The sequence below is a fragment of the Chroicocephalus ridibundus genome, chromosome 1, assembly GCF_963924245.1.
Source record: "Chroicocephalus ridibundus chromosome 1, bChrRid1.1, whole genome shotgun sequence".
Lineage (NCBI taxonomy): Eukaryota > Metazoa > Chordata > Aves > Charadriiformes > Laridae > Chroicocephalus > Chroicocephalus ridibundus.
Window position 1 is genome coordinate 198515406 of NC_086284.1, and position 25261 is coordinate 198540666.

Below are 25261 nucleotides of genomic sequence, written 5' to 3' on the forward strand. Positions count from 1 at the left end.
CTCAAGGGGGCAGAAGACTGTCTGAGGCTATTCTTAGTAACTCAGGGAAAAGGTTTCCACATTTTAGGTGTGGACCATATGAGTTACAATAAAAATAGTTATCAGTGAAAAGAGTATACTAGTTTCTCCACCGGCAAAATGTAGTTGCTGGATGAAAGATTCCCGCCCGCCCCCCCCCCCCCAAAAATGTGTACTTGCCCTTTAAACTAAGAATTCTTATAGAAAAATAAGAAGAAAAATACTTTTGCTGAGTAATAAAAGCACAATGTTCATAAATAAATCAAGTAGATTTTTTTATCTTTGTAGAAACAGATGTCAACATGCTGAACAAATGACAAACTGAAAGAGGGGAGGTTTAGATTAGATATTAGGAAGAAATTCTTTACTGTGAGGGTGGTGAGACACTGGAACAGGTTGCCCAGGGATGCTGTGGATGCTCCATCCCTGGAAGTGTTCAAGGCCAGGCTGGATGGGTCTTTGAGCAGCCTGGTCTAGTGGGAGGTGTCCCTGCCCATGGCAGGGGGGTGGGGACTGGAAGATCTTTATGGTCCCTTCCAACTCTAACCATTCTATGCAAACTATTACAGTTAAAAGATTATTAAGTTGTTGCTATTAAGTATGACAATATTATCAATCCTATGCTACTTTCCTATGCAGAGATCATGGAAATACTTACCAGAAGTTCTGGATTGTATCTTGCAATAAAGTAAACATCCTCCACCTCCATTACAATCTCTTCACTGCTCTCCCAAGAGAGCATGAGCACATTGACAAAAAAGCAAGGCTGGCAGTAAGTCTAAGCATTGCTAGGTCTAAACAGTGGTTTGTGAGATGCGGTAGGTCATAACACAATCCTGAAGTGAGAGGGCTTTCAATAGGCAACTAGGACAGATTCTTAGTTAAACAACTTCGTGAGTTTTATGTAGAATATTGGTATGGCATCATAGATGCTGGTATTTTCAGCATCATACTGTGACAACACAAACCATCTATTCTGGCCTGTCATGAGTCAAAGCAGTTTAAGCAGCATAATACCATGCCAAAGAGGCCAGGCTGAACAGAACACTGCTCAAATACAGCTGTGCCAGCCTGGATACATGCACACAGTGCAGTAATTCTGGGTTCTCTACGCTATGTGTCACAGTACACCGTATCCTTATGTAGCATCTAGCTTTGATATTTTACCACGTTTGCCATCTCATAAATTGCAGTACTTACACATTATGCATCACAGACGAAAGTAGTACAGTGCATACAAGGAAAGAAATTGGTATGAGTGGACTGTAAACAAAAGCTTGCTATCTTTTTTTCCCCACCATTTGTTACTCTGTAGGCTATAGTCCTATCCAAAGTAGTTCTGTCTGTTACAGAAAGCCACCTTGTTGTACTGGCAGTTTCTAACACAGTGGCAAGCTGCCCAACTATTCCCGAAGCGTTGTCTGACAAGACTTAATCACCAAGGAGAGGACAAGAAAAAGTGGAAAAAACCCACTGTTTAAGGGGTCAGCACAGTGCCCAATGAAGCTAATAGCAGGAATATTGCTAACCTATCAGTTATTTTTAATTTTGTCAAAATAAAACAAGGTACTTTATTCTACAGTGTACTTGTAGAAATGCAAAACATGGCTTTAATTCCTCTGATCCATGCAGAGGCATAAAGTCATATACATTTTAAACACAAAAGCAAGTAAGTTGCCACTACTATTTTATACTGTTAAACTTCAACTTTTTCACTTCTTAAAAAAAATAAATAAAAAATTCTTGTTTGGAGAAACTTCCAACTGTTTCAGAACACGTGCCTTTCCCTGAGGACAAGGGTGCTGGATTTGCTCAGAACCAAATTTCTGTTAAGTATTCTTAGTTTCAAAACAGATGAGGACTGAATGCATCTTGAACACTGAAAAAACTATTCACACCTGTCAATTAAAGGGAAAAAGACAAAAATTTTGCTTATCTTTCCATGAACAACAATTTTGATTAAAAAAACCCAACCAACCAAACAAGAGTTTCATCTAGTAGATAATACCCATTTGACAACACATTATGTGTTACTAGAAGGGACATGTTTAAATCAATCTTCAAGCAAATGTCTTTAATTACAGTAAAGTCACCATAACATTTCCCCTGTACCTTCCATCCCCCACTTCCATGATCATCAAATACAGGGATACATAAAATACCAAAGTCAACAACAGTTCTTATTTAATATTTAATGCTCAGACTCTTCTTATGGCATGGGAGAAAAAAAAATGGTTACATTACATGTTATTATGTTTACAATACTTAAAAATGCAAAAATCAAATCCTACTCTGATATCACAGGTTGTTGTATTTTTCAATCTTTCAAAAGATACTAGCTTTAAAATATACTGTAAACTGATCCATATCTAGCAAGGTTAAAGTGAAGACCAGACACTTACTTTTGCAGGCATTCCAGCTCTGGAGGCAGGTCACAACCTATATAAACTCTATTCGTTAAACTGTATTCTAACAGCGCACAAAAACAGGGATCCTACAAGAGAAGATTAGTGTTTAACTTAAATCACGCTGCTCTGTGAAGTGAATTTTCAAACAAATTAACATGGCACATGAACGCAGGCGATTTAATAGGACCTTTTCCAGAAACAGAACTCTACAAATGGTACAGGCATGGTGTAACATAGGAGGAAGATACCTATGGCTGCTGTAAGTTACATCTGTTGCCCATAGTTGTGGGGAGACAGAGAATAAACTTTCTATTCAGACTATTTCTGAAATAGTGCTTTTCTTCTCATCCAAAAAGTCAGACATAACATCTTATCAGATATTAGGAAAAGCTCATCTTTTTCCTATGGAAGGACCATGCATGGGTTCAAAAGGAGACCGCCTCCCCGGCAGGCTGTTATTTTAATTGGGAACAATTACCACCCTCCATTTAAAGAGTGAAGGAACTGCATTTTGCGAAGAACCTGATTGCGTAAGGTTATTCAAAACATGCTTACTGGACTCGTAGGCTGCTGGAGAACTTCAGCATTGAGGTTCTGACCTCTTCTAGAGAGGGAAAGTAGGTAGAAGCCCGTATGCACAAATCAGCATTACAATTTCCTTTGTGCTTGGAAGTCTATTGTGTGGGTGCCTGAACTGTCCATACTTACAGGAACCTATGGAGTTCAGATATTCCCAAATGCAGACTGAAGACAGCGTACCAATTCTTAACATAATCTGATGTTCCCTCACATCAAATTAACCCCCCCAATCATTAATTTACTGTGGCAAATACCACGTGTAATTCAAAGATATAAACCCAAAACTTACTTTCACAAGAACATGAGGATTTCCCACGACAATCAGCAAAGCTTTTGCTCTAGTAATTGCTACATTAAATCTCTTTGGGTTAGAGAGAAAGCCCAAACAGTATTTGTCATCACCAAATAAGCCTTCATGAGATCGCACCTAAAATTAATTAACGACAATTTTAGAAATAGAATAACAAGAAAGCAACTTACCTAGCCATAGTGTAACTTTAACATAATATTTGCTTACTGCAGCAATCCACAGATCAGTGTCAGCAATGCCCAAGTTAGCTTCATAATCCGAATTTCAGCTAGCTATTTCCCACCATTGGCTTTCCCACAGAATGTCTATTCTCCAACAGGCTGCTAATGCAGCTTCAGCAATTTCAAGGGAATGGTGTACTAGTTTTATTTTAGCATCAGGACTACCCACTGTGATTTGAAACAAAAGATACCAAAACTGCTTCCTAAAAAACAGTGATTTTATCTTTTCAGTAGAAGAAATGCTAGAACTGCTGGCATTCTAATTCCTACAGTTGAATGACAATTCACAGTGTGTCTTTATGCAAGCCTTCTCCAGTAGTCTTAGCGTGCTTTGACTTAGCTTAGAAAAAAATGGCCAAAGCAACTAGTGTGCTGTAACTGTTGTTCATTAAATTTTCACCTCTATTTATTTCACCTGTATTTGAACCCATCTTTGATAAAAGAAAAATTTTCATGACCTAAAGAATGAGTTCTTATAACTAGGAGCATAGTACATACCTAGAACTACTTTAAGAGAGACACAATGCTGGATTGAAAAACCATGGTATGACACAGAACAAAGAAAATAAGCATAGTACCACTGGCCTCAAAAAAAAAAAAAAAAAAAAAGGCAGCAAGAAAATCCCACAAACTCTTCCCCAAGCCACAAAAGAACCCCCCAAAACAATTGTTCTTCCACCCTCGTATTCACTCTGCTTTCCAGTGCTTTGGTTGTTTACATAGCTGTTTTATCATCCTCTCTCCTGGAAATCCTATGTACTCCTGTTACAAGTAGACCAGTGTTGGTCATATTTTCAGCTACACATTCCTGGGCTATACTTCCTCCTTTGATCAGTTTGCCTTACATGCTGTTACTCAGACTTATACAGGCTCTGCTTGTACTGTACATACTTGAACAGCCCCAAGGTATCCCAGGTCACAAACATCTCAGGAACTCCACGTTCCAAACGCTTAGATCTTTTACTTTACTTAGAGACTTACTGCACCAAAAGCACATTACCATCTGGAAAAAAGCAAGCGTATGCAGACTTTTTTTGTATTCTGAACTGAATTCCACACTGTAGAAATACAGCTATGTGGGGCCCATAATGCCCACCAAAAGAAAGTCTAAACCTTCAAACACAACCACGTACATTGAACTGGTTATCACTTGCTGATGTTCAAAGTATTAAATTAGCCTTTCTCTAAAGTTTTCCAGCTGTCTTTTCCACTGATCCTGCACAGATTTTTACTTCTGTCCAGGAGTTCAGTGTGTGCTGTCTCAGAACATGATGATTGGTATGCCATATTCTGGTAGCAAGAACCTGTCTTCTGAGGCAAAAAGCCTCAGTAGCTATCAGCTGACTTATCAGCTGCTGCTTACATTTCTTGACTCCACATTGATTTCTCCTTAGAAGCACAAAGAAAAAGCTCCTGTCAAAAGCCCCAGCCAACAACCTTACCTGCCTGAGAAGACAAAGGACAGAAAAGCAGGACATAAAGAAGCTGCTGTAGTTTTTCCCCTTTATGGGGCTTTCATGTGAATTCAAATACCAGGGATATATGCATGCACTGGAGTGTCTAGTATCTAGCATTTAGAGAAAGGGAGCTGGCATATGCCTGCATCTAACCTCAGTTTTCTGAAGCCTGATGTCTCAGCTACTACAAATAGGATTTCCACACTCTAGTCAACTGCCTGAAAACTATGGCTACATCTTTGTCTGACATCTGCAGATAACATGCGCTGAGATCTTTCAGAAAAAAGAGACATCATCTGAAACATATTAGTTATCAAGTTTGCAAAAGAAGGTGAGACAAGGTCTACCAGCTTCCAAATAACAACAGCAACTCCCTCCCAGTACTTTGTGACATAATCCTCCCTCTTTTCTTCTTTGCCAAATGCAAGGGATGGACTCAACACAAATCCACAAACATCATCTTCCCAAACATACGCATCTTCCCACATTTCCTGAATGCTCCCTTTTGTCAGCACTTTCCTGAAAGACCCATTTATTGCAGAGTGAAGCTAAATACCTCTGCACTTTCATGGTTACCTAAATATCTTTGGTGATGCAGTTTATACCCCTATACCTTCATATTTACATAGATGTAGTCAACAAAACCCAACTCTGAATCAAGGAGGTGATTCAGATGTTAAATGTGTTAAAATGATGGCCTGTGACTCGTATACTGCTGAAGTAGAAATGTAGCATGGATTATGTTATTTTCCCCTGGACCCTTTCTTCAAGGCATTTGATAGTTTCAGATTCAAAAAGCTAGCACCTAGAAAAGACCTTTACCAACATTCCTATAATACAACCACCACAGCACTTAGAGTGCACCATCAACATGATCATGAGAAACTATCATGTGCTCTCCTACTAATGCAAAATAAATAAATTGTGATAAAGGGCATTCGGCTTCTACGCACAGTCAACATTGGTGTCTGGGAAGTCGTCAGCTGTATACCATTAAGTGATAATTCTCAAACTGAGGGTAAAAAATAAATTAAGAACCTACATCAGCTTTTATAAGTCTTTTATAAGCTATTACTCTTTAATACTGTGATTTACATGGTTGTCTATCTAATATTTATAATGCACCCAGTTTCACTTAAGTGTGCATAGGAAGAACGGAAAGGTACGTTATCCGCATGAAACTAAAATAAATTCAGCATGAGTATCTACAAAGGCTTAAGGTTTACTTCAAAAATCACAGATGCTGTACTGTTTCCAATTTTTATTTTTTATTTTTAAAAGCCCTATATCAAAAAGGAAACATAGAGAATTAGACACATACAAAAACTCTCCACAGGACCACAAATAATATACATACCGTTGATAAGATGATAACCATGTACTCCTGGCCTTGAAACTCTTCCACTGTGCCAACTTTGATGTCTGCCAAATCAATACTTCTCAGAAGAAATCTAATTTTTTCTACCTGCGGAAAAAAAAAAAAAAGTGTTTAAATGAATTTGTTTTTTCATTTGAGAGTGGATTATTTCAAAGCTGAGAACATACTATGTATACAAGTATGAGATTTAACACAGAGATGTCACAGGAAATGCCTACACCAAGCTTAGCCATCATCCCCTAGTAAGGATTTAAAATAAAACAGTAGCTTTTCCTGAGAAGTATCACACTTGTTACACAACTGAGAAGGTGAAATACTCACTACCATCGCTTAAACAGAAATCAACAGATTTTTAATAATGCCTTTTAATGAGAAGAACGACTTAGATCCATAAGCTCTCTTCTGGTGTGCCTTATATCCGAACCCATGCTTACCACAGACGTGGTAGGGCAAGCAGCTTCCCCTAGTCCCTCAAGATGACTGTGCAGAGATTCCACCTTTGCAGGTGGAATACAGAGTGAAAGACAGAGGCGAGATGTGACCATAAGTACCCTCCCAAAAAGAGAAAGAGAACAGGAGTCTCACACACAGGGATGCTGGTATGTGCGGGATCAGTATATTGCCAACTGCTAAAAGCTGCTTGGAGACTACACCTTAGTGCTCCAAGAAATTTACCAAGAAACCATGCCTAGCTAAGCTGACAATTACAGTCAATGACTACTTTCTAATTAGCGTTCCTGCAGTACAAGGTGGCTTTGTTGAAGCGGACATTACTATTACATGCCTTGCATCACAGGCAGATGAAGGACATAACCACATTAAACGATGTGAAGTGTTTTAGGGAGTGTATGAGGTTCAGTCACGCCAATACAACATATAAATATTTGAAAAACAAATAGTAACTGTAGAAACTGGCAGGTGCATCCACCTGACCAGTAGGGTCAGTACAGGGAGAGCTCTAATTTATAAGTGAGATTTCTTCAAAAGGAGTTGGTCTTTTCCACACACCTCACAGCGTTTCCCCCAACACATGCATGCAAGGCCATGAATACTGAGATGTGAACAGTAAGAAAAACAATATGCACGCTGTCCAGAGCGTCCTCTGGAAATGAAAGGAGATTTCATCTTCTTTTTAAAAAGAAAACAGACATCACATACTTAAGACTTGAATATAAATAGTTTAAAAAATAAAGCACAGCATTTGAAGTTGACATTCAACATTCTCTACAGGTTTAAATAGCAACACAAACTTCAAGTCTGACTACAGGACAGCTAAGAAGCCTCAATTCCTCTAGTTTCCTCAAAGCCATAACAAGGTGACATGCCACCTACTTCACTACATTTCCCTTTTGTTCCACTCCTCAGTGCAGAGAGTGAGTGACAGAATCAGACTGCTGTTCCAGCTGCCGGATAATGAATTCTTGACTTGCATTCTTTACTCCCAACAACGGAAAAATCTGCTTCTGTCTCCAAAATTGCAAGCAGATCTCTCCTTTATCATTTCCCAATTTTTAAAAATAAAATAAAAAAAAAGTAGAATGCCATTGCTGCTGTGTTTCTCTAGGTTTAGATTTCAATGGAAATAAGCCTGTCATATAAGGAAGCACTGAGAGAATTGTATTTGCTCAGCCTTGAGAAAAGGGGAGACCTTATGATCATGTTTCAGTATTTAAAGGGTGGCTACACAGAATATGGAGACTCCCTTTTTACAAGGAGTCACATGGAAAAGACAAGGGGTAATGGGTACAAGGTACTCCTGAGGAGATTCCGATTCAGACACAAGAGGAAAATTTTTCACAATGACAACAATCAGCCATTGGAATAATCTCCCCATGGAAGTGGTGGATTTCTAAACACTGGACACTTAAGATTTGGCTGGACAGGATGCTGGGCTGTCCTGTTTAGAGTGTGCTTTTGCCAACACAGGTTAGAACAGATGATCCTTGAGGTCCCTTCCAACCTGGTATTCCACAGTTCTCTGATCATCAATAATTGATAATACACTGTGTAATATGACACAAAACAGTGAAATTTTGAGATATGCCTACTTACTTTAAGAGCCACAATGTAAAACACAAGATGAAATACAGCAACTTTGAAGTTTGTAGACATCAGTTATACCTGTTTACGATATGGTGTAATCACTCCAATATCAGTCCCTGATACTAAAGCATTTTCATTTTTAGCAAGGTGGCAACAGTACTGCATTACTTGAACTGCTTCGGTTGGATTAAACCATGAATGACACTGACCTTCACGTGTTTCACTGCCCTGCATTAGGGGAAAGGAAAAGAGATGATGACAGCCAGGTAAAGAACTATGTATTTATTAACAGACTATTGTTATGCATCCTAAATGAAAAACAAACAAACAAACAAACAAAAACCAAACCAAAATAAAACAGTTTATCTTCTTCACTATACAGCCTTTCCAGTGAACAAGTATCACATAACATTTTATGTTGTTTTTTTAAGATGGAGAATTTATATGATAACAGTCCTTTAAGTGTACAACAAAGCAGTTAAATCTCAACTCAGAATAACGTGTGTTAGCAAGTTGGTATCTTGCTTTTGTGCAAGGCAGAAGAGTTAAAAACCAAGCCTCTCCAAGCAGCAGATACTATCACTTTTTACTAACTTCTTGGAAGATTAAAGAAAAACTTTTTTTCCCCCCCAAAGTACTGTTTTCCCCTGCCTACTTAAACCTTAATAATCCTCTAGTTTCAGAGGCTTGTATTCATTCCAACGTAGCAAACTCTCACAGAGAGGAATCTAAAGGCAGCTGGCTATAACTCCACCTTGGTCAGTCTGCTACAAATGTAGATTTGTATCAAAATGTCGCCATAATACACTTCAATGGGCAGCTGCTCAAGTTCTTAGCAAACATTTGACTTCAGTAGTTGTTTCTAAAACCAGATGGTTGGGAAGTCACATTACTTGCAAAAGAGTTTATTCTTTTTTCATATCCTTTCTAGAATTCATTCTACAGAAAATTCATCTACAACATCAGCAAACTTCTATGAGGCCTCCTTATTCATGGTTTCACTACACGAACACTTTACATACCCTTATTCCATGAAAGATTAATGGAAATCCCTTCCTGGGCAATTTTCTCCAATGCAACAAAGAAGTTACTACTGAAGTGTTTGCACAAACTTCTAGCTCCTTATGATAAAACAATTTAGATGGCAAGGCAAGCAATGCAGAATGTGACCTGTAGTTCTTTACGAGTTTTGTGATCTGCAAAGACAAAACCCAAAATCCGTAACTGAAACGGATAATTGTTCATCAGACTTCACAGTAGACAGCTTCCAAGCAGATACTACCTTACTATTCCCTAGCATTTAGCTTTTCTAAAGATGCTGAAGAACTGTATTAAGGCAAAAACTGCAAATGCGATCTTCTGTAAGTAAATACTAAATAAAAGCAGTTTTTTGAAAGGCCATCCCTTTCCCCTCCAAAGGAAAAAAAAAAAAAAACAAAAAAGAAGAAAGGAAAAGAGAACTGCATGTACATGATAGATGAATTGGTCACTCCCCAGTTTCTTTAAACATTTGATCTATAGGCACATTCTCTTTTTTTAAGAGAGTCAGATTGTTTTCATGGAGTTTCCATGGACATAATCTGTTTTTTTGAGGAAGCTTTGACAGGTAGAAATGGAGCATCAGAACAGCTGATAGAAGCTCGCCTCAGAAACTAGAAATGTATTTGTCTTTGAATGAAAGAATGGCCTTAAGGAAGCGTTCCAGTCAGTAATAACCATCTCGAAGAAAATACATCCTGTAGAAAGACTAACATATGATACTCAAGTCCAATGGTATCCTTAAAGCCCTCACACTTCCTGCTCTCTCACTATGCCAATGCTCCTTAAGCACTGCATAAAGGAACGCAACAATGAAAGTCTGCGATAACAGATTTTAGAAGGAAGTGTGACAGGTTTTTCAGGAGGCTGAATCCAACCTGAAGCCTAGGGCCAAACACCCTCACTTTCCCCCTTAAGTCTGACAACAGATTTCCTCCTTCCTCTGCTTATGTGATCATCTAGTCATCTTTGGCTCTCAGTTTAATTCTTCAAAGTATATTACCACGAGAACGGGAAGGCATCTTAGTAGATTTAACTTTAGCTCTATATTTCAGATAATAATTTAAAGCAGCTGAAACATCTGTGCTTGTTTATGTACTATGCTACCTCTGCCACTTAACATAGACTTCAGGTACTTCACCACACCAGAGTTTTGGGGAGGCATCCTTCAGAAGAAGGGGTGATAAAGAAACAGGAACAGTTTCTTTTTTGCCTTCCTCATGTTTGCAAAATTAATCTTTATGTTTGAAGAGGAGGCTTTGTTTGTCTTTTTCTGTTAAATGTGGAAGTTGTACTTGTTCATTTGTGAAAAATTAAGTTATGAAGTTACAGTAAACATGGACAATGGAGATGGAATGGAATTTTAAGCCATTATTTAGAATACTGCTTTGTGCACCATATTTGACTTAGTTTGCTTAAGAATAGAGACCCCCTCCAAAGAAGGATTTTAAACATGCTGGAAGGCTCAGCATCCTTGCTATTCAGAGTATATATTCAAAATAATCAAGCTTTCCTAGAGAACTAATGCTCAAGCTAGACTTATCACTAAACATCAGGGAGCAAAAAGGCGTTAGGGAAATAGCAGGAACCACAGTTTCTCTCTCTTTTTTTTTTTATTTAGATGAAAAATATTAATTACAATTGTAATTTTACTCACCAACAAAGGATTATATGCTCCACAGGCACTAAAAGCATCCTCATCTCTCAGATACACATCTCTTGATGTCAGTCTTTCCAGCAAGGACATACTTAATCCAAAAGTCAGTGCAATTTTAGATTTTATTACTGGCCCTAACTGCTTTGGATCTCCAACAAGAACTATCTGTATATGCAATTAAAAAAAAATATAAATCCATCTTGTATTAAAACAGTTACTAAAAAAACATAGTCTTAATAGCAACACACACAATTCAGAATTCAGAACTTAAAGGTCAATTTATATCAAGTATTCTGCTTTCCTCCAAACGTCTTATCTGTTTGCGAAGAAGGGTTAGAAAGACAGAAATACAGGGGACAGAAATACAGGGGACAGAAATACAGGGGACAGAAATACAGGGGACAGAAATACAGGGGACAGAAATACATTGTTGTCTTAAACTAAGAAAGTGTATTTTTGTTTTGACATCTTCCACACACATAATCCTGTCCTACCAATGTAGACTTGTTTTAGATTTAAAACAATTCATTTAAGTTTGGGAAATGGACGTTGTGCATGAATAAGATTTATTACAAGTACTCCATACTCATTACCAGGAAATGGCGGCTTGCATTCTACATCATTCATGAAAATAAAAACCAGCAAACCGATATTTTTTTCCATTCAGTAAATGATGCTAAGAGAACTACCTGTCCATTAGCTTCTGAAATCAACCCAATAGGAATCAGGCTTTCTGGTTCACTTGCTTGCCCTGCCTCATCCAGAATCACATGAGTGAAGTGTCCAAGCCTAGAATTAAAAAACATGAACCCAAACCAGGGCTGTTTTCAGATTAGTTCATTCTGCCACCCTGTGGTTGACCTCAGCAATTCTGTTAACTTCCTTGTCAAGTGTGCCAGGCAACACCAAGCACACAGAGCAAAGATGGATATTTTCAACACGGAATATAGAAAAACCAACCCAGTATCTTTAATTTGTCATCTTTGATTTTGCTTAGATACTCTGATAAACACAACCACTGGTAATCATGATTAAAGCATTGTTTATACCAAGGTTAAGACACTTAGAAAAGCCTTCCTTGTTCTCAATTTGGCTATTTAATTAGAACAATGTACTTGGTGTAGCAAAGACAATCCCCAGGCTTTGTTTCTATCAAACAACTCAAGCCAGTTAGGCTTCAGAGTGTCATTTAACAAAGTTAAAATCAAAACCAGAGGAATCTTTAGTTAACAGCACTTGACATGGTGGTTGCGTACAGTTAGTTAAAGGTGACTTGATAAAAAACCAAATACAACGTAAAATGATTGTCAACAGCAATATCATTTCCAAGGCTCCCACTCGTAGTGGAGGAGAAGTTATTGTGTCAAAATTTTTTAACAGTATTCAAGATAATTCTAAAATTTACCATGGAGAAAGTAGCTGCTTTTACTAAAACATTACTAAACCCAAGTGGTTTGCTAGGAAGACAACTTCAAAATAGAAACACATGCAATAAACTGTATTAAAACAGCTCAAGTTACAGTGTATGAAGGGTATCTAAAAGCTCTTGGTTTTGTAGGATCCAGTTATCTCAGTGATATTCCTGTCTATAGTACTCTACCGTATTTCTGTTTGATAAAACATTCCTGCGCTGCTGCATGTGGTAATTATTATCCTGAACCATGATGCTTTCCAAATATCATCGCCATCTTTGCAGTAAGGCCTCACCATGTCATCAATTTGCTGCAGAAAAGCAATAAAAAAAGAAGGTATTTTATGAAACAAAATGCTGCTCTAAACCTAAATATTTTAATTTGAATAAAAAAAGCCCACTGAAAACTATTTTAGAAACTGAGCAAAACACTTAGATTTAGACCCATTCATACACTGAAATGTATTCATCATTAATTTGCCTAAAAAAGTAGTATGCAACACAATATGCAAGACATCTGTGTTTTCTTTACTGTAAGGATCAAAATTGAACATAGGGATGTTTCATACACATACATAACATATACATACATAAATACGTATATAAACATATACATAAAATGCACACACAAAGTGTGTACTGTATAAAAATGACAATCTTACTTTCTTACTTTTCTGTGTAAGTAGTCTTAATTTGGAGACAAAGGCTTGACTTCAGTAACAGATTTCAGGATTGCTTTGTAAATCAAAGTATCTTACCACGTTAAAAATCCCACCGATATGTATTTGCTTCTTGTGGAGTTGTACACTGCAGGATAGAGGTTAAGATTCTATACTCATACAATCAAATTAAGGGCTATGATTAACATTTTCCAGTAATTCTGCTGGAAAACTGGAAGTAATATGTTCATGCTCTGGATACTAAACAAGCCTAACCAGCCTAATAACCACTGACAGTTACATTACTAAATCAGTATTTTAAGATTAAAATATTAAAATGGAAATATTAACTGGTAGATATCTATAATATTTACCTCTGGAGACCTGAAGGTAGCATTAACTCGGACCATAGCTCCTGGTTTTAATAGATTGCTTTGATGCAGCCGCAAGCAAATCAGATCTGTTGCAGCATTTGATGGTGCACAAACCAAAATTCGACTGTCTGGTAGAGTATAATGTATCTACATTAAAGAAGATGGACATTAAAAAAAAAAAAGGGTTATTTAGAGGAGTAGCAATAGCACAAATATGCCCATTTTATTTCACTGAACACAGAATCCAGAAGAGTTTTGCATACATGTTAGATTTCATCCATCCTTTTGCAGTTCAAGAACACTAGTCTTCACAGTTATGACTAAGTACACTCAAACCAAGTGTACTGACAGCAGAATTAATTCATGGTTATCCTGTTAACGTATACCTGTGCTTCATGAATATATTATGCAATACTGGAATCACAAATTAGATGCTGTTGACTAAGGCTTTAAAAACAAAGACAAGAAGACTTGAAAATAAGCCATTCAGGAGCTCTATAAATCCATATTAGGATCTTTCCTCTTTCACAGAGCTATAGAAAAGGATCTTAAACAGAGTATTTTGAAAACTCCTTTGGAAAAAAATATGATGGTACTTACAGAATTACTCTAAGTGTTCCAACACTGAAAAAGATTAGAGAAGACTGATCTGTCATCCACCATTACCTGTAAAATAGCTTCAATTACTGTTACTGTTTTTCCAGTTCCTGGTGGTCCAAAGAGAACATAAGGTGTTGGACGACATTCACCACTCAGTATCCTCTTCACTGCCAATTTCTGTTGCTCATTCAGCATAGGATTGAAAAAATCACCTGCTCTCTGTTTGATTGTCACAGTTTCACCAACTATAATCATGAGAAGATATATTAAAACTCTGCATAAATATTTTAACATACATAGATTGAAGCAATGCCAATTCACGTTATCCTTCAAAAAACTTTCACTTTCCTTATGTGTAACAAGTAATGAATTTCTCAAAAATTCTGATTTCATAGAATAGCACATAGAAAATAAGCCATTAATATTTCAGAAGTGTATTGGATCTTTAATAAAATTGAAGGCCAGAAAAGGACTCTGATTATGTAACCCAACAATCTGTAAAAACTCTATTCAGTAATTTTAGCATCAAGCTTACTTTTTTTTGTCCTAGAATAGCAAAATTTCAGTAACTTTCAGTAATGAGTACTTCAAGGATAGTACCGGTACTAGATGACCAGCACTAAGTCACAACTACTGAAATTTTTTTCTTAATCCTGTCTGAATTAGTCTAGCTTTAGCTTTCCATAGCAGAATCTTATTAACCCTTGGACAGAAGTACATTCTAGGTAATCCATTCCATATTTCTTTACGCATCCTGTCTTTGGCAATTAAATATACTGATACTTAAAGTCACACTTTCCAGAAAAGCACAGGAATCATCTGAGCTTTCTAAAGTTTTGGCATCTTTGGCAAAGTAGCTATCCCAAGAATGAGACACAGCATTCCAGTAACAAATTGGAAGCTTTGAACATGAACAAAAGTTTTCCAGCAAATGTCTGGGAAATGATAGCTTATTGAATAGAAAATATATCACTAGATGTTTGCTGCCCCCTCCCTGGAAGTGTTCAAGGCCAGGCCGGATGGGGCTCTGAGCAACCTGATCTAGTGGGAGGTGTCCCTACCTATAGCAGCGGGTTGGAACTACATGATCTTTAAGGTCCCTTCCAACCCAAACCATTCTATAAGTCTATGAACTAAAGATGTTTACGTAATCCACAGAAAGACTCCAATAAAACTTCTTGCTAGTACTGTTCCAGAATTTGTCTTTTTAGACAGAACATGAGGACATCTAAAAGGTATCTTACTCAGCCCTGATTTACTGAAGTGATTGCAATCCTGAACTGTCTATACTTGAATATAAAGTATTAAAGTATACCCCGTTGGCTTGTTTGCGCAGCTACCCTCATCACATCTGTTGTGTTCATCTCCCTCGATGCCACGTGTTTTGCCTGTTTGTTCTGCAGTTTTTTGACCTGAAAACAGCAAGTGAAGATAAATGCATATAAAAAATAATCGTGATAAGCCAGGGAATGTCTCTGACAGCAGGAAAAAGCTAATACTGTTCCAATTTAAGACAGACAAAGAAGATGTGGGGAATTATAGCTTGTCTGCTTCACTCCAATCCCTGAGAATATCATGGAGCACATAATTCTAGATTCCATAGCCTTCACAGGATTGGAAAAAAGGATGACCAGGAATAGTCAACATGGCTAAGCCAAAGGGCACACCTTTCATGACCAACCTGACTTTCCCCTATGATGAGGAGACTTATGTGGACAGACTATTAAGTTGACAAAAAAAGCAGTCGTTGCAATACTCCTTGACCTCAGCAAGGCTTTTGAATTGGTTTACTTAACACATCATTCTTATTTGTAGGCTGAGGACACATTAGCTAGATCAACCGACAGATGAGTTGAAAATTGACTGAACTACTGGGCTCAAAAAGTATTAGTCAATAGTTTGATACTCAGCTGGAAGACAGTCAGAAGCTAAGAACCCCAGGGCTGTTGTTGAGACCGATATTATTCGGTATCTTCATCAATGACTAGCATGTGATCAAACAACACCCTCGACAAATTTGCAGACAGGACAAAATCAGGAGTCATACCTCAAATGCCTGATGGTGCAACTTCAGTTCAGAGGGACCATGAGAAACCATGCTCTAGTGACAGAGATTGTAGGGGTTTTTTTTTTGTGTGTGTATGGTTGGACTCAATGATCTCAAAGGTCCTTTCCAACCACGAAGATTCTATGATTCTATGAAACTTGGCAAAAGAGCCAACAGAAAGCTCAAGAAATTCAGTAAGGAGAAGTGGAAAGCTCCACACCTGTGACTGAATAACTGTGAACCAAGACAGGCTGAGAACACACTGGCCAAGTAGTAATCCTCAGGCCCTTTTCATAATCCTGGGTTACTGTTGGTGCTAGAACTGCATATGAGCCAATATCATGTTCTTGTGAATGACCATGACCTGGAAAGGCTATGAGAGCGTGGATATTTAGTTTGGCCATAAGGAGGTGAAAAGGCAGTCTAATAGCCCGTGTTGGCTTAAATCAGAGTTACAAAAGAGAGAGACAAACTCTTCTTTGTAGTCACATATGACAGAACAAGGGACCACATCCACAAGTTGCAGACAGAAGACCATACTGAGAATTAGGAAAAAAAAAAAAAAAAAAAATCTTAAGTGGAAAGGTGGTGAAGCACAGGTTATGCAAAAGCTGTGGACAAAAATAAAGAAACACCTCCCCCCACCAAGCTGACTTGATTTAGTGATGGTGACAGTCCTGCTTCAAATAGGAAGGAGGACTAGGTAATCTACTGAAGTCCTTTCTAAGAAAAAAGATTTCTACATTTTCTTCATATAATTTAACTAGCAGTTAAAAAGCCTGGGTAAATCTACTCAGAATAGGATGATTACCTTCTGTCACAAAATTATTTCCTGCCACCATGACAGGACTTAAGTATCTACTCAACAGTAGCTACGAAAACTACTCTAAGGCTAATCTGACAATTCCAATTATAATCATACAGTTTTTTATTAGCACTTTCCATTTGAGATGTGGTGTTAGCTTAATAGTATTAGTTGTCATAAAATTGCCTGTCCCCAGGCAAACAAAAACTGCTGTCATCAGAAAGCAGCAGAATACAACTTCGCTGCTTTGATAATCCATTATGCAATTCCTTTCTAACAATAGCTGTACTGTAGGTATCATTTACCAATCTGAATGGTATTCAGCATTTTAAGAACGTTTACAGAACAGATACCTTACATTCCTGTTCCTGCTGGGCACATTGTTCAAGGCCATCATCAACAACACAGTAGTCAGTAGTATTCTGGGTCTTGATAGCTTGTGGTGATTGTAAGACAAGCCTTTCCGGAAATAACACTTCAAATTTAGAGGAGAAAGAGAAAGTAGAGAAATTTAAAAGCCACAGAAACGCTTTGCATGTTTCACTGATTAACATTACTGCCGATACATTAGCTTGTTCTGAGTTGCCAAAACTGGTTTATCAGAACTAACGTAGAAATGGTAAAGACCTGTATGAGTTTATATGGATCGTTCCACTCAACCATAAAAAAGGAAATCAGTCCTTTTTAATAAATTCTGAGGTAACACAAAACACTAACATTTCACTTGCTGTTATTATAACAGTATTGTTTCTACAGCTCTTAGTGTCTCAAACAGGTCACAAAAATTTGTTTCCACTCCTCTCCCCCACGACGGCTAGATGAAATCATTCTGATGATACCTACTCTAGATTCAGAGAATTGTCGTTAAAAAAAAAAGTTACAGAAGACTCCTCTAAGAACAAACTACAATGCATTCTTCTCAGCTTGCCCTGATGTGAAAGCTGTACAAAACACAAGACTCCCCTCAAACTCCTCTAGACAGCTTAAGTCAACTGAAGTGTACCTTTTTCACCCAGGTAGGTAGCTTGCTCAAGTGCTAACTGGCATCGCCTGCTAGTAATCCTGTTATCAGAATACAAATTTGTAGATTAAAGTAAAAGCTTACATTTCTGTAACATATAACAGCAAACACCTACCAGGTACCCAGTATTTTTTACTGCATATAAATATAGGAGTTTTACATGAAAACACTTCTTTTTTTTAAAAAAAGCATCTATTAAGAAATGTGCTGCAGAAGTGTCAATCAACAGCTTTGCTATGAATAGCACTGATATATATATTCTCTATCTCTTCAGTGAGAAAGAGATGGCCTCATGTTCTAGACTTAGATAGTCTTTCAAGGAAGTTCTCTGCAAAGCTGATTTTACAGAGAAGATCAAGCAACTCTGTGCAGGTAATAAAATCCCATGAATAAAACAAAAGTATAAAAGGATGGGTGGTTAACATTGGCTTTTTTTTTTTTGCATAGTCTTGCAGCCATATTGGTATATTTTTTTTTTCTTAAAAAAAAAAACCAAGACACTCCCAAAACCAAAACACCCCACCTCATCACCCCCATCATTTCACTGCCTGGCATTGTTACAATCATTTAGAGAGGCTTAAGACAAGAATTCTTTGTACATTGTGACTCCAGTTGCAGTCTTTTACCAATTAATGTAGTGGCACAGGTGTGTTGAGGGAAAAAGGTGAAAGAATTGGCAAGATTTTAATTAAGTCCTTCTCCTATCTGTATCCACCAAAACAACCAATCGACATGCATGTATATTTTAAAAGTCGCTTTACTAGAGGAATCATTAAATGCAGCTTTTTGGGAAACTTATAAAAATACCTGCAATGAACAAATTCCACATCCATGGGTTCCAAGTTGTAAGCCTGTTCAAAGTCTGTGTTACATTTAAGAGTAACGTTTTCATTACATATCTGTTGCAAAGATAAAAAAAGTCAGTTTACTGCTGAAGGTTTAGTACTTCAAACACAAAGAAACATCTCTGAAATCATCGAACCCCCCATCACCTCCAAAAAGAACACCTGGATTTACCTGCAATCAACATACTGCATATCTAGATAACGAGTGCTTTCAGAGCAGGTAAAGATTATAATCTAGAAAGAACAGGGAAGCCCAAGTCTTCAAAAATACAAAAAAGATACAAAAATCACCAATCAGAACATAGATAAAACAAAACTAGCTTCCCAAAAGTCAGGTTAAACTAGTCTGTAACTCCATGAATTGCCAGCTTCCCCTTTGAAACCTGTGGGCAGGAGATATACCTTGCTTACCTCAGTAATACAGGCAACGTACTCTATTATATGGTCAGAGTAGACCTGACTTCTCAGTATCACCTTATCACCTAATTGTAAACAAAGTTAAAAATGAACATACTGTTACAAGGAATAGTAAAATTCTTGCAGCAGCACTTAATTTCTTCCTTTTCTGCATGGTTAAACTATGAACTTGCAGAATACTAGACATTAATTGGCTTCAGCAAAGTTGCTGTATCAGTGAGTAGCCTGATATGGCATTCTGAAATGCCGTATGCAAGTTGTATGTTAAAGGCACCTAATATTGATGCCATCAGACAACACCTCCTGAAATCAGTTTCTTGTACAGTATATTGTTTGAGATTCTAAATTCAATTTTAACTACTGTCCCAGCTTTTACTACACCTATTGTCTTTTAAATTATTATTACATTGTGCTGTTTATTTTTGCTGAAAGCCCCACTGATTTTTGTACATGAAAAATCCTAATGTATTGGAACACGCGTAAGAACAGACATGTGCAATGCTGCTTCAGACAGCAGCCACTGTAAGACTCATACTGAGACACCAACAGCGCAGTTCACCTGTCTAGTAGCTTGGATTAATAACTGTGTTCAAATATGTGAAAGACTGCTTTAAACAAATGAATAAGCAATGAAGTTTGTATTGCACACAGTGGAGTTTGTATTGGACACAGCGGAGTACTGTGTCCAGTTCTGGGCTCCTCGGTTCAAGAAGGACAGGGAACTGCTGGAGAGGATACAGCAAAGGGCTACCAAGATGATTAGAGGACTGGAACATCTCTCTTATGAAGAAAGGTTGAGGGACTTGGGTCTTTTCAGTCTGGAAAAAAAAATGACCGAGGGGGGATCTTATCAATGCTTATAAATACCTAAAGGATGGTTATCAGGAGAATGGGGTCAGTCTGTTTTCTGTGGTGCTCAGTGACAGGACAAGAGGTAATGGGCACAAACTTGAACATAGGAAGTTCCACCTAAACATGAGGAGGAACTTCTTTACTTTGAGGGTGGCAGAGCACTGGCACAGGCTGCCCAGAGGAGTGGTGGAGTCTCCGTCTCTGGACACATTCAAAACCCGCCTGGGTGAGTTCCTGTGTAACCTGCTCTAGGTGAGCCTGCTTTGACAGGGGGGTTGGACTAGATGATCTCCAGAGGTCCCTTCCAACCCCTACCATTCTGTGATTGCACTGAAAATATTGATCCACGTGCTATTTGGCTTTCTCTCCCATTAACTACTACCTGCAACCAAATGAGGTCTGCCATCTTCCACTCCTGGCACTTCCAACACTAAGAAGTTCCCATTCCTTTTCAAAGTAACCCCACTCATGTTGAAGTCTTTTATGTCCATTTCTGCATGGATTTCTTCAAGCCACAAGAGAGTAGAAAAGTTTGCTTTATAATTATCCAGATTAAGATGCTGAAAAACAAAACCGTATACATCATTGTTGTAACTTACACACTAAGATATGGAACACACTATTCCTAACATTATGCAAAACACCTCTTAAGACAGACTGCACAGCAACTGGCTTGCCAATAAAGGCATCTAAATACACATACCTTACACTAGCTAGTATTTTAAACTCCCCCAGTAGTCAAAGCAGAATTAGTATCCTCCTTGGAGCTCAGATACCAGTCAGCTAAAGAGTTAATCAGAGAGTTAGTCTCTCCCTACTACAACGGAGTATTGTACAGTACATCTGAATTCAGGGGCAGTCTACAAACTGAATTCCATGCTTATCAATCCCAGAAAGCATAAAATCCAAGTACACTGGGCAGAGATGAATGAAGAGATAGTCATATCAGTCTTGGCCCTGGCTGATAATTATACAACTTATGGCAAGCTGAAACAACCTTAACTTTCTCCCTCAGAGCTTAACATATCTCACTGAAGCGGTGTTCTCCAACAGTACAAAGCTCTATCTAAACAATGACTGATAGCACAGAATGCTTTCTATCTGGTGTCTTCTCATTCAAATACAGGGTGAATGAGCCTTGGAGTCTACATTCTGGAGTAGACTTAAAACAGCCACCAGTACCAGACAGAACCTAAGGTGTGGTTCAAAAAAGTTACCATTAATGGCAGGTTTTCAGTATAAGATAATTTTAAATACTACAGAGTTTTATCTTCTTTTTGAGAGAGGATCACTAACCTGCTATCTTAATGCTGCGACCTCAGGTTTTGTGAGCTGTTTAGAAAGCAGACAACACAGCCTTTTACATTTTGAAAAATTAAGTATCAGTCCCAGTTTATAAGTCCTTAAAAGGTTAGGGGGGAAAAAAGTGAGTTGCAGCAACGTTCTACCAGAAATCAGGAGTTTTGGAGAAGGTATCACTGTAATATTTGTTAGACTTCAGGGTTTTGTTTGTTTGTTTTTTGTTTTTTTTTCGTACGTATTCTGAAATAGCTATACTTGCTGGAAGAATTTGAACAACACAATCAATTAAATTTAAGCATTTTTTTAAAAAAAGTTTTGAACCAGAAAAGAATAATTTGTTATTGCAATAACTTAAGAATTTCTGCTTTCATTTGGTATGAAACAACTGATGGACTACTGTTCTGACACCCCAAAAAACCCTTTCCAGTGATGCCTAAAAAGTGAGAGTGAAGAGGAATCTTTGTTCAGCTTCTGTAATATCTCCCCCCACCCCAGTATACTTCTACTCCCTTTTCAGTTTTTCACATTTACCCTTTTTGTGTTCTTGTAAGCTTGGATTCTGTGACATACTGAATCCCACAGGAGTCACAGCATACCGATTAAAGTCTTAAGGCTACTTGGTAACAGTATTACATCAACTTCTATTATACTACTAAGGGCTGCACATTTTTGCTAAATGAAGGCCAACTTGAACAAACACATGAGATATATTTTCTTATATGAACCTACATACGCATACCTCTGCTAGGAGAGGCTGAAAGGTCAGTATGTCTAACTTCTGCTCCACGCATTTCCTTAACTCATCTGGTATGGTATAATGCGGGAGAAAGCTTGGCAACTGCCTTCTGTGATTTCTAAAATAAAAGTATATAGCATATCATTTAGCTTTCTCAAATTATATATGTGAAAAAAGCTAATTAACATGTCACATCATTAAAGCTATAAAACCAAAACCATACGTACACAAACCGAAACCAAGACACAGATTCCTTCAAAGTGACAGTTGGGAAGTTTGCTATACTGGGAAGAAAGGCAAGTGTTCCAGTTACAGGTTACTTGAATCGTGTGTCTGCTTTTTCAGTTTAGGCATATTTTTATAACTAAACAAATACTGTAAGTATAATGGAAGCTTATTCGCAAAAGGAAAAGCTCTGAATGAAAGATGGGAAACATTTATCAGATACAGATGTCAAAGTTGCTTGAGGAGTTAAGAAGGTAACTCTCTCAGAAAACTATTTATGATTTCCCATCTTTTTTCCTTAAAAACACAATTGTTATTCATAGATTACTACACAACAGTGTTTATTTTGTTTATCACCACATTATATAGTATAAAGAGCTCCTGTTTGACCAATCTACAAAGAAATCAGGCAGTTCATTACTCAAACAAGCTCTTCTATCAGTAACGTCCACAATTATCTTGTTTACAACAAACATAAACACGTACAGATTCTCCCAGTTTCACATTTCTCTGTCAGCATTGCAGAACAGATATAGCAATACCAAATAGACCAAATTAGGTAAGTGTTATTTTTGCTCTAATTCACAGTACCTTCTGTATTTAGGGGCAACGACTGTTGTCTTCCTTGGCTGAGGTTCTGGAATAATTTTAGGCTTTCTTGGAGAAAATGGCTCCACAGGTGCTATTATGAATTCTTCTTCATTTGTTACAGTGGCTTCAATATAGCGTCCGACAGTAAAATCAGAAAAACCAAGCAACAGGAGTTCTTTACTGTACCCAGGATTTCTTCAAATAAGCAGAAGTTATGTTCTTAAAACCGTCATGTTCGTACTTTATTTTCCCCAGCCCTAAGTTTATTTAAATTAAAATTGTAGATTCTCATTTCAGTAACATATGAGAATAGCTAATTTAGGGTAATTCCTCACACTTCCTCCCCACCCTGAGTTCAATCCAGTTATCATAAATAATAATAAAAAAAAAGTAAAAATCACAAAACCTCAATTTCATCAAAAGCTTGGGTAATGAGCAAAATCCCTCCCCTCAACATCTTAGGTACAGAATTAATACTACTGTCACAAAGAATATCTTGGAATTACTGTTACTGAAAAATATCAGCCAAACATTTCCATCAGAGGAACCTGACGCATATCCCTTCACTGTCTGCAGCAACAGCTTCGCCCCACCTTGCTTAGGGCTCCTCAGAACTGAACCCTAACTGGAAACACATCAAGTGGACAAAGTAGGAAAGATCCTTTATTTCTGAAAAATCTTCACCTTGTTGTATTTTTTTTTTTTTTTTTTTTTTTTTTTTTTTTAGAGAAGTTATCTACTCTAACTATATTTCTTCATTTACTACTACCATTTTTTTTTGACAAAAACCAGAATCAAGCATTACAATGCTAATTACTTTCAAGGTGTAACATAGGTTTCCACATCATTTGCTAGTATGTACTGGCTTACTTTATCCTAGACCAAAAAGAGAACTGTACACAGAATAAGGGAACTATTAGTCAATTTTTATGACTTGTTTCCATTTTATTGGTCAGAACAAATAGAAATAAATACTTACACAGCTGTGCAAGTAATCACTATGAACGTTTTTCCACCCGGTGGTATGACAATTCCTCCAGTAATATTGATGTGCTTTATTGATTGATCCACATCTTCTCTTTGCTCATTTTCTCCATTATGTAGATTTTCATCTTTCGCCAAGGAAAAGTTTTCTTTTGTCCCTGGTAAATTTCTATCCTGGGAATTAATTCCTTCTGTAGTAAACAGATTATGATAAATTCTGTTACCACAGTTACTATTGCTAGCATAGGCAAATCTTCGCAAACAAACCTATAGGTCCATCTGAGGAGTTAACGCTCAGCATTCAAATGTTAACATTTCACTGTACCTGGAATGACTCTATTCTTCATAATGGATGCATTACTCAATGACTCATATGTTGTTTCTCCACTGTCGTTATATGAATTAATTGCAGCTTTTGAGAAGTTTTCTTGATTTATTGAAAAAAATGACAGATATGCTTCTGGACTGTTCTCACATCTTTGAGGAATCTGAAAACTGAATTGCTTGTTTTTCACCCATCCAGCTAATCTGCAGATGATTAAGGATTGTGGTACACTCCCTTTATTCCTAGAAGTAGTTACATAATAATTACATAATTAAATGCATAGTTAATGTTCTTGGGAAGCTTAATTCTACCTGACATCAAATACAACTGTCTATAGCAGGTTAGTTCACCATTATTTCATAACCGCTGTCAAAGAAATTGCACTGCTGCTTCTAACTCATGAGGACCAGAACCTCTGCTAAATGTTAATATTTCTAGCTTATATCAACTGCCAAATGAAGCATAGAGAAATACTGTGTATAAAAAAAAGCTATGGTAACTTAAAATTTATCATTGGGTAACTAACTCTTAGGAAAGAGCACATAGCAACAAATAAAGGATATTCAGATGTGACTTCATTTGAGTATAGACTTCATCTCTATACCCAGATGTGAAAAAAAATTAACAAAAAATGAAAGAGAAAACCACCAAAACAAAAAACCCTCAAGGATATACCAACATAGTCCTTCAGCATCCAAGTTAAAAAAAAAAAAAAAAAAAGGGAAAAAAGATCTGGTTTGCTTTTAATACACGAGTATGCAACAGTCTTCTTGTTCTAAGATTTTAAAGATGACAGTGTATCTGCAGTTTAATTTCAACACACTTACAAATAAAAGTATTTACTTTAATTCTCATTTCAGAAAGGATTTTATTAGGATTGAAAAGAGACATAGTGCTTTGAGACTCCCCAGTCCTATCTGCAAGATAGGTGCTCAATAGAAGGGCTACCCTAAAGACA

The 25261-nt window shown here is 37.3% G+C and overlaps 1 protein-coding gene across 1 annotated transcript in view; it reads right to left on the bottom strand.

The window, feature by feature from the left end:
* Window positions 1–2416: 2416 nt before the first annotated feature.
* MOV10L1 (Mov10 like RNA helicase 1) overlaps window positions 2417–25261 on the bottom strand; it is a 34117-nt gene continuing 11272 nt past the window's right edge. The window contains exons 6-24 of the mRNA XM_063326654.1: window positions 24304–24545; window positions 23974–24169; window positions 22995–23189; window positions 22182–22296; window positions 20523–20700; window positions 19283–19353; window positions 18834–18925; window positions 18009–18067; window positions 17364–17480; window positions 14220–14398; window positions 13554–13700; window positions 12710–12831; window positions 11799–11898; window positions 11110–11274; window positions 9437–9610; window positions 8493–8642; window positions 6351–6458; window positions 3295–3432; window positions 2417–2512 (exon numbers count right to left, since the gene is read on the bottom strand). Coding sequence (XP_063182724.1) covers window positions 2417–2512; window positions 3295–3432; window positions 6351–6458; window positions 8493–8642; window positions 9437–9610; window positions 11110–11274; window positions 11799–11898; window positions 12710–12831; window positions 13554–13700; window positions 14220–14398; window positions 17364–17480; window positions 18009–18067; window positions 18834–18925; window positions 19283–19353; window positions 20523–20700; window positions 22182–22296; window positions 22995–23189; window positions 23974–24169; window positions 24304–24545 — 2644 coding nt within the window. The remainder of the gene's footprint in view (window positions 2513–3294; window positions 3433–6350; window positions 6459–8492; window positions 8643–9436; window positions 9611–11109; window positions 11275–11798; window positions 11899–12709; window positions 12832–13553; window positions 13701–14219; window positions 14399–17363; window positions 17481–18008; window positions 18068–18833; window positions 18926–19282; window positions 19354–20522; window positions 20701–22181; window positions 22297–22994; window positions 23190–23973; window positions 24170–24303; window positions 24546–25261) is intronic.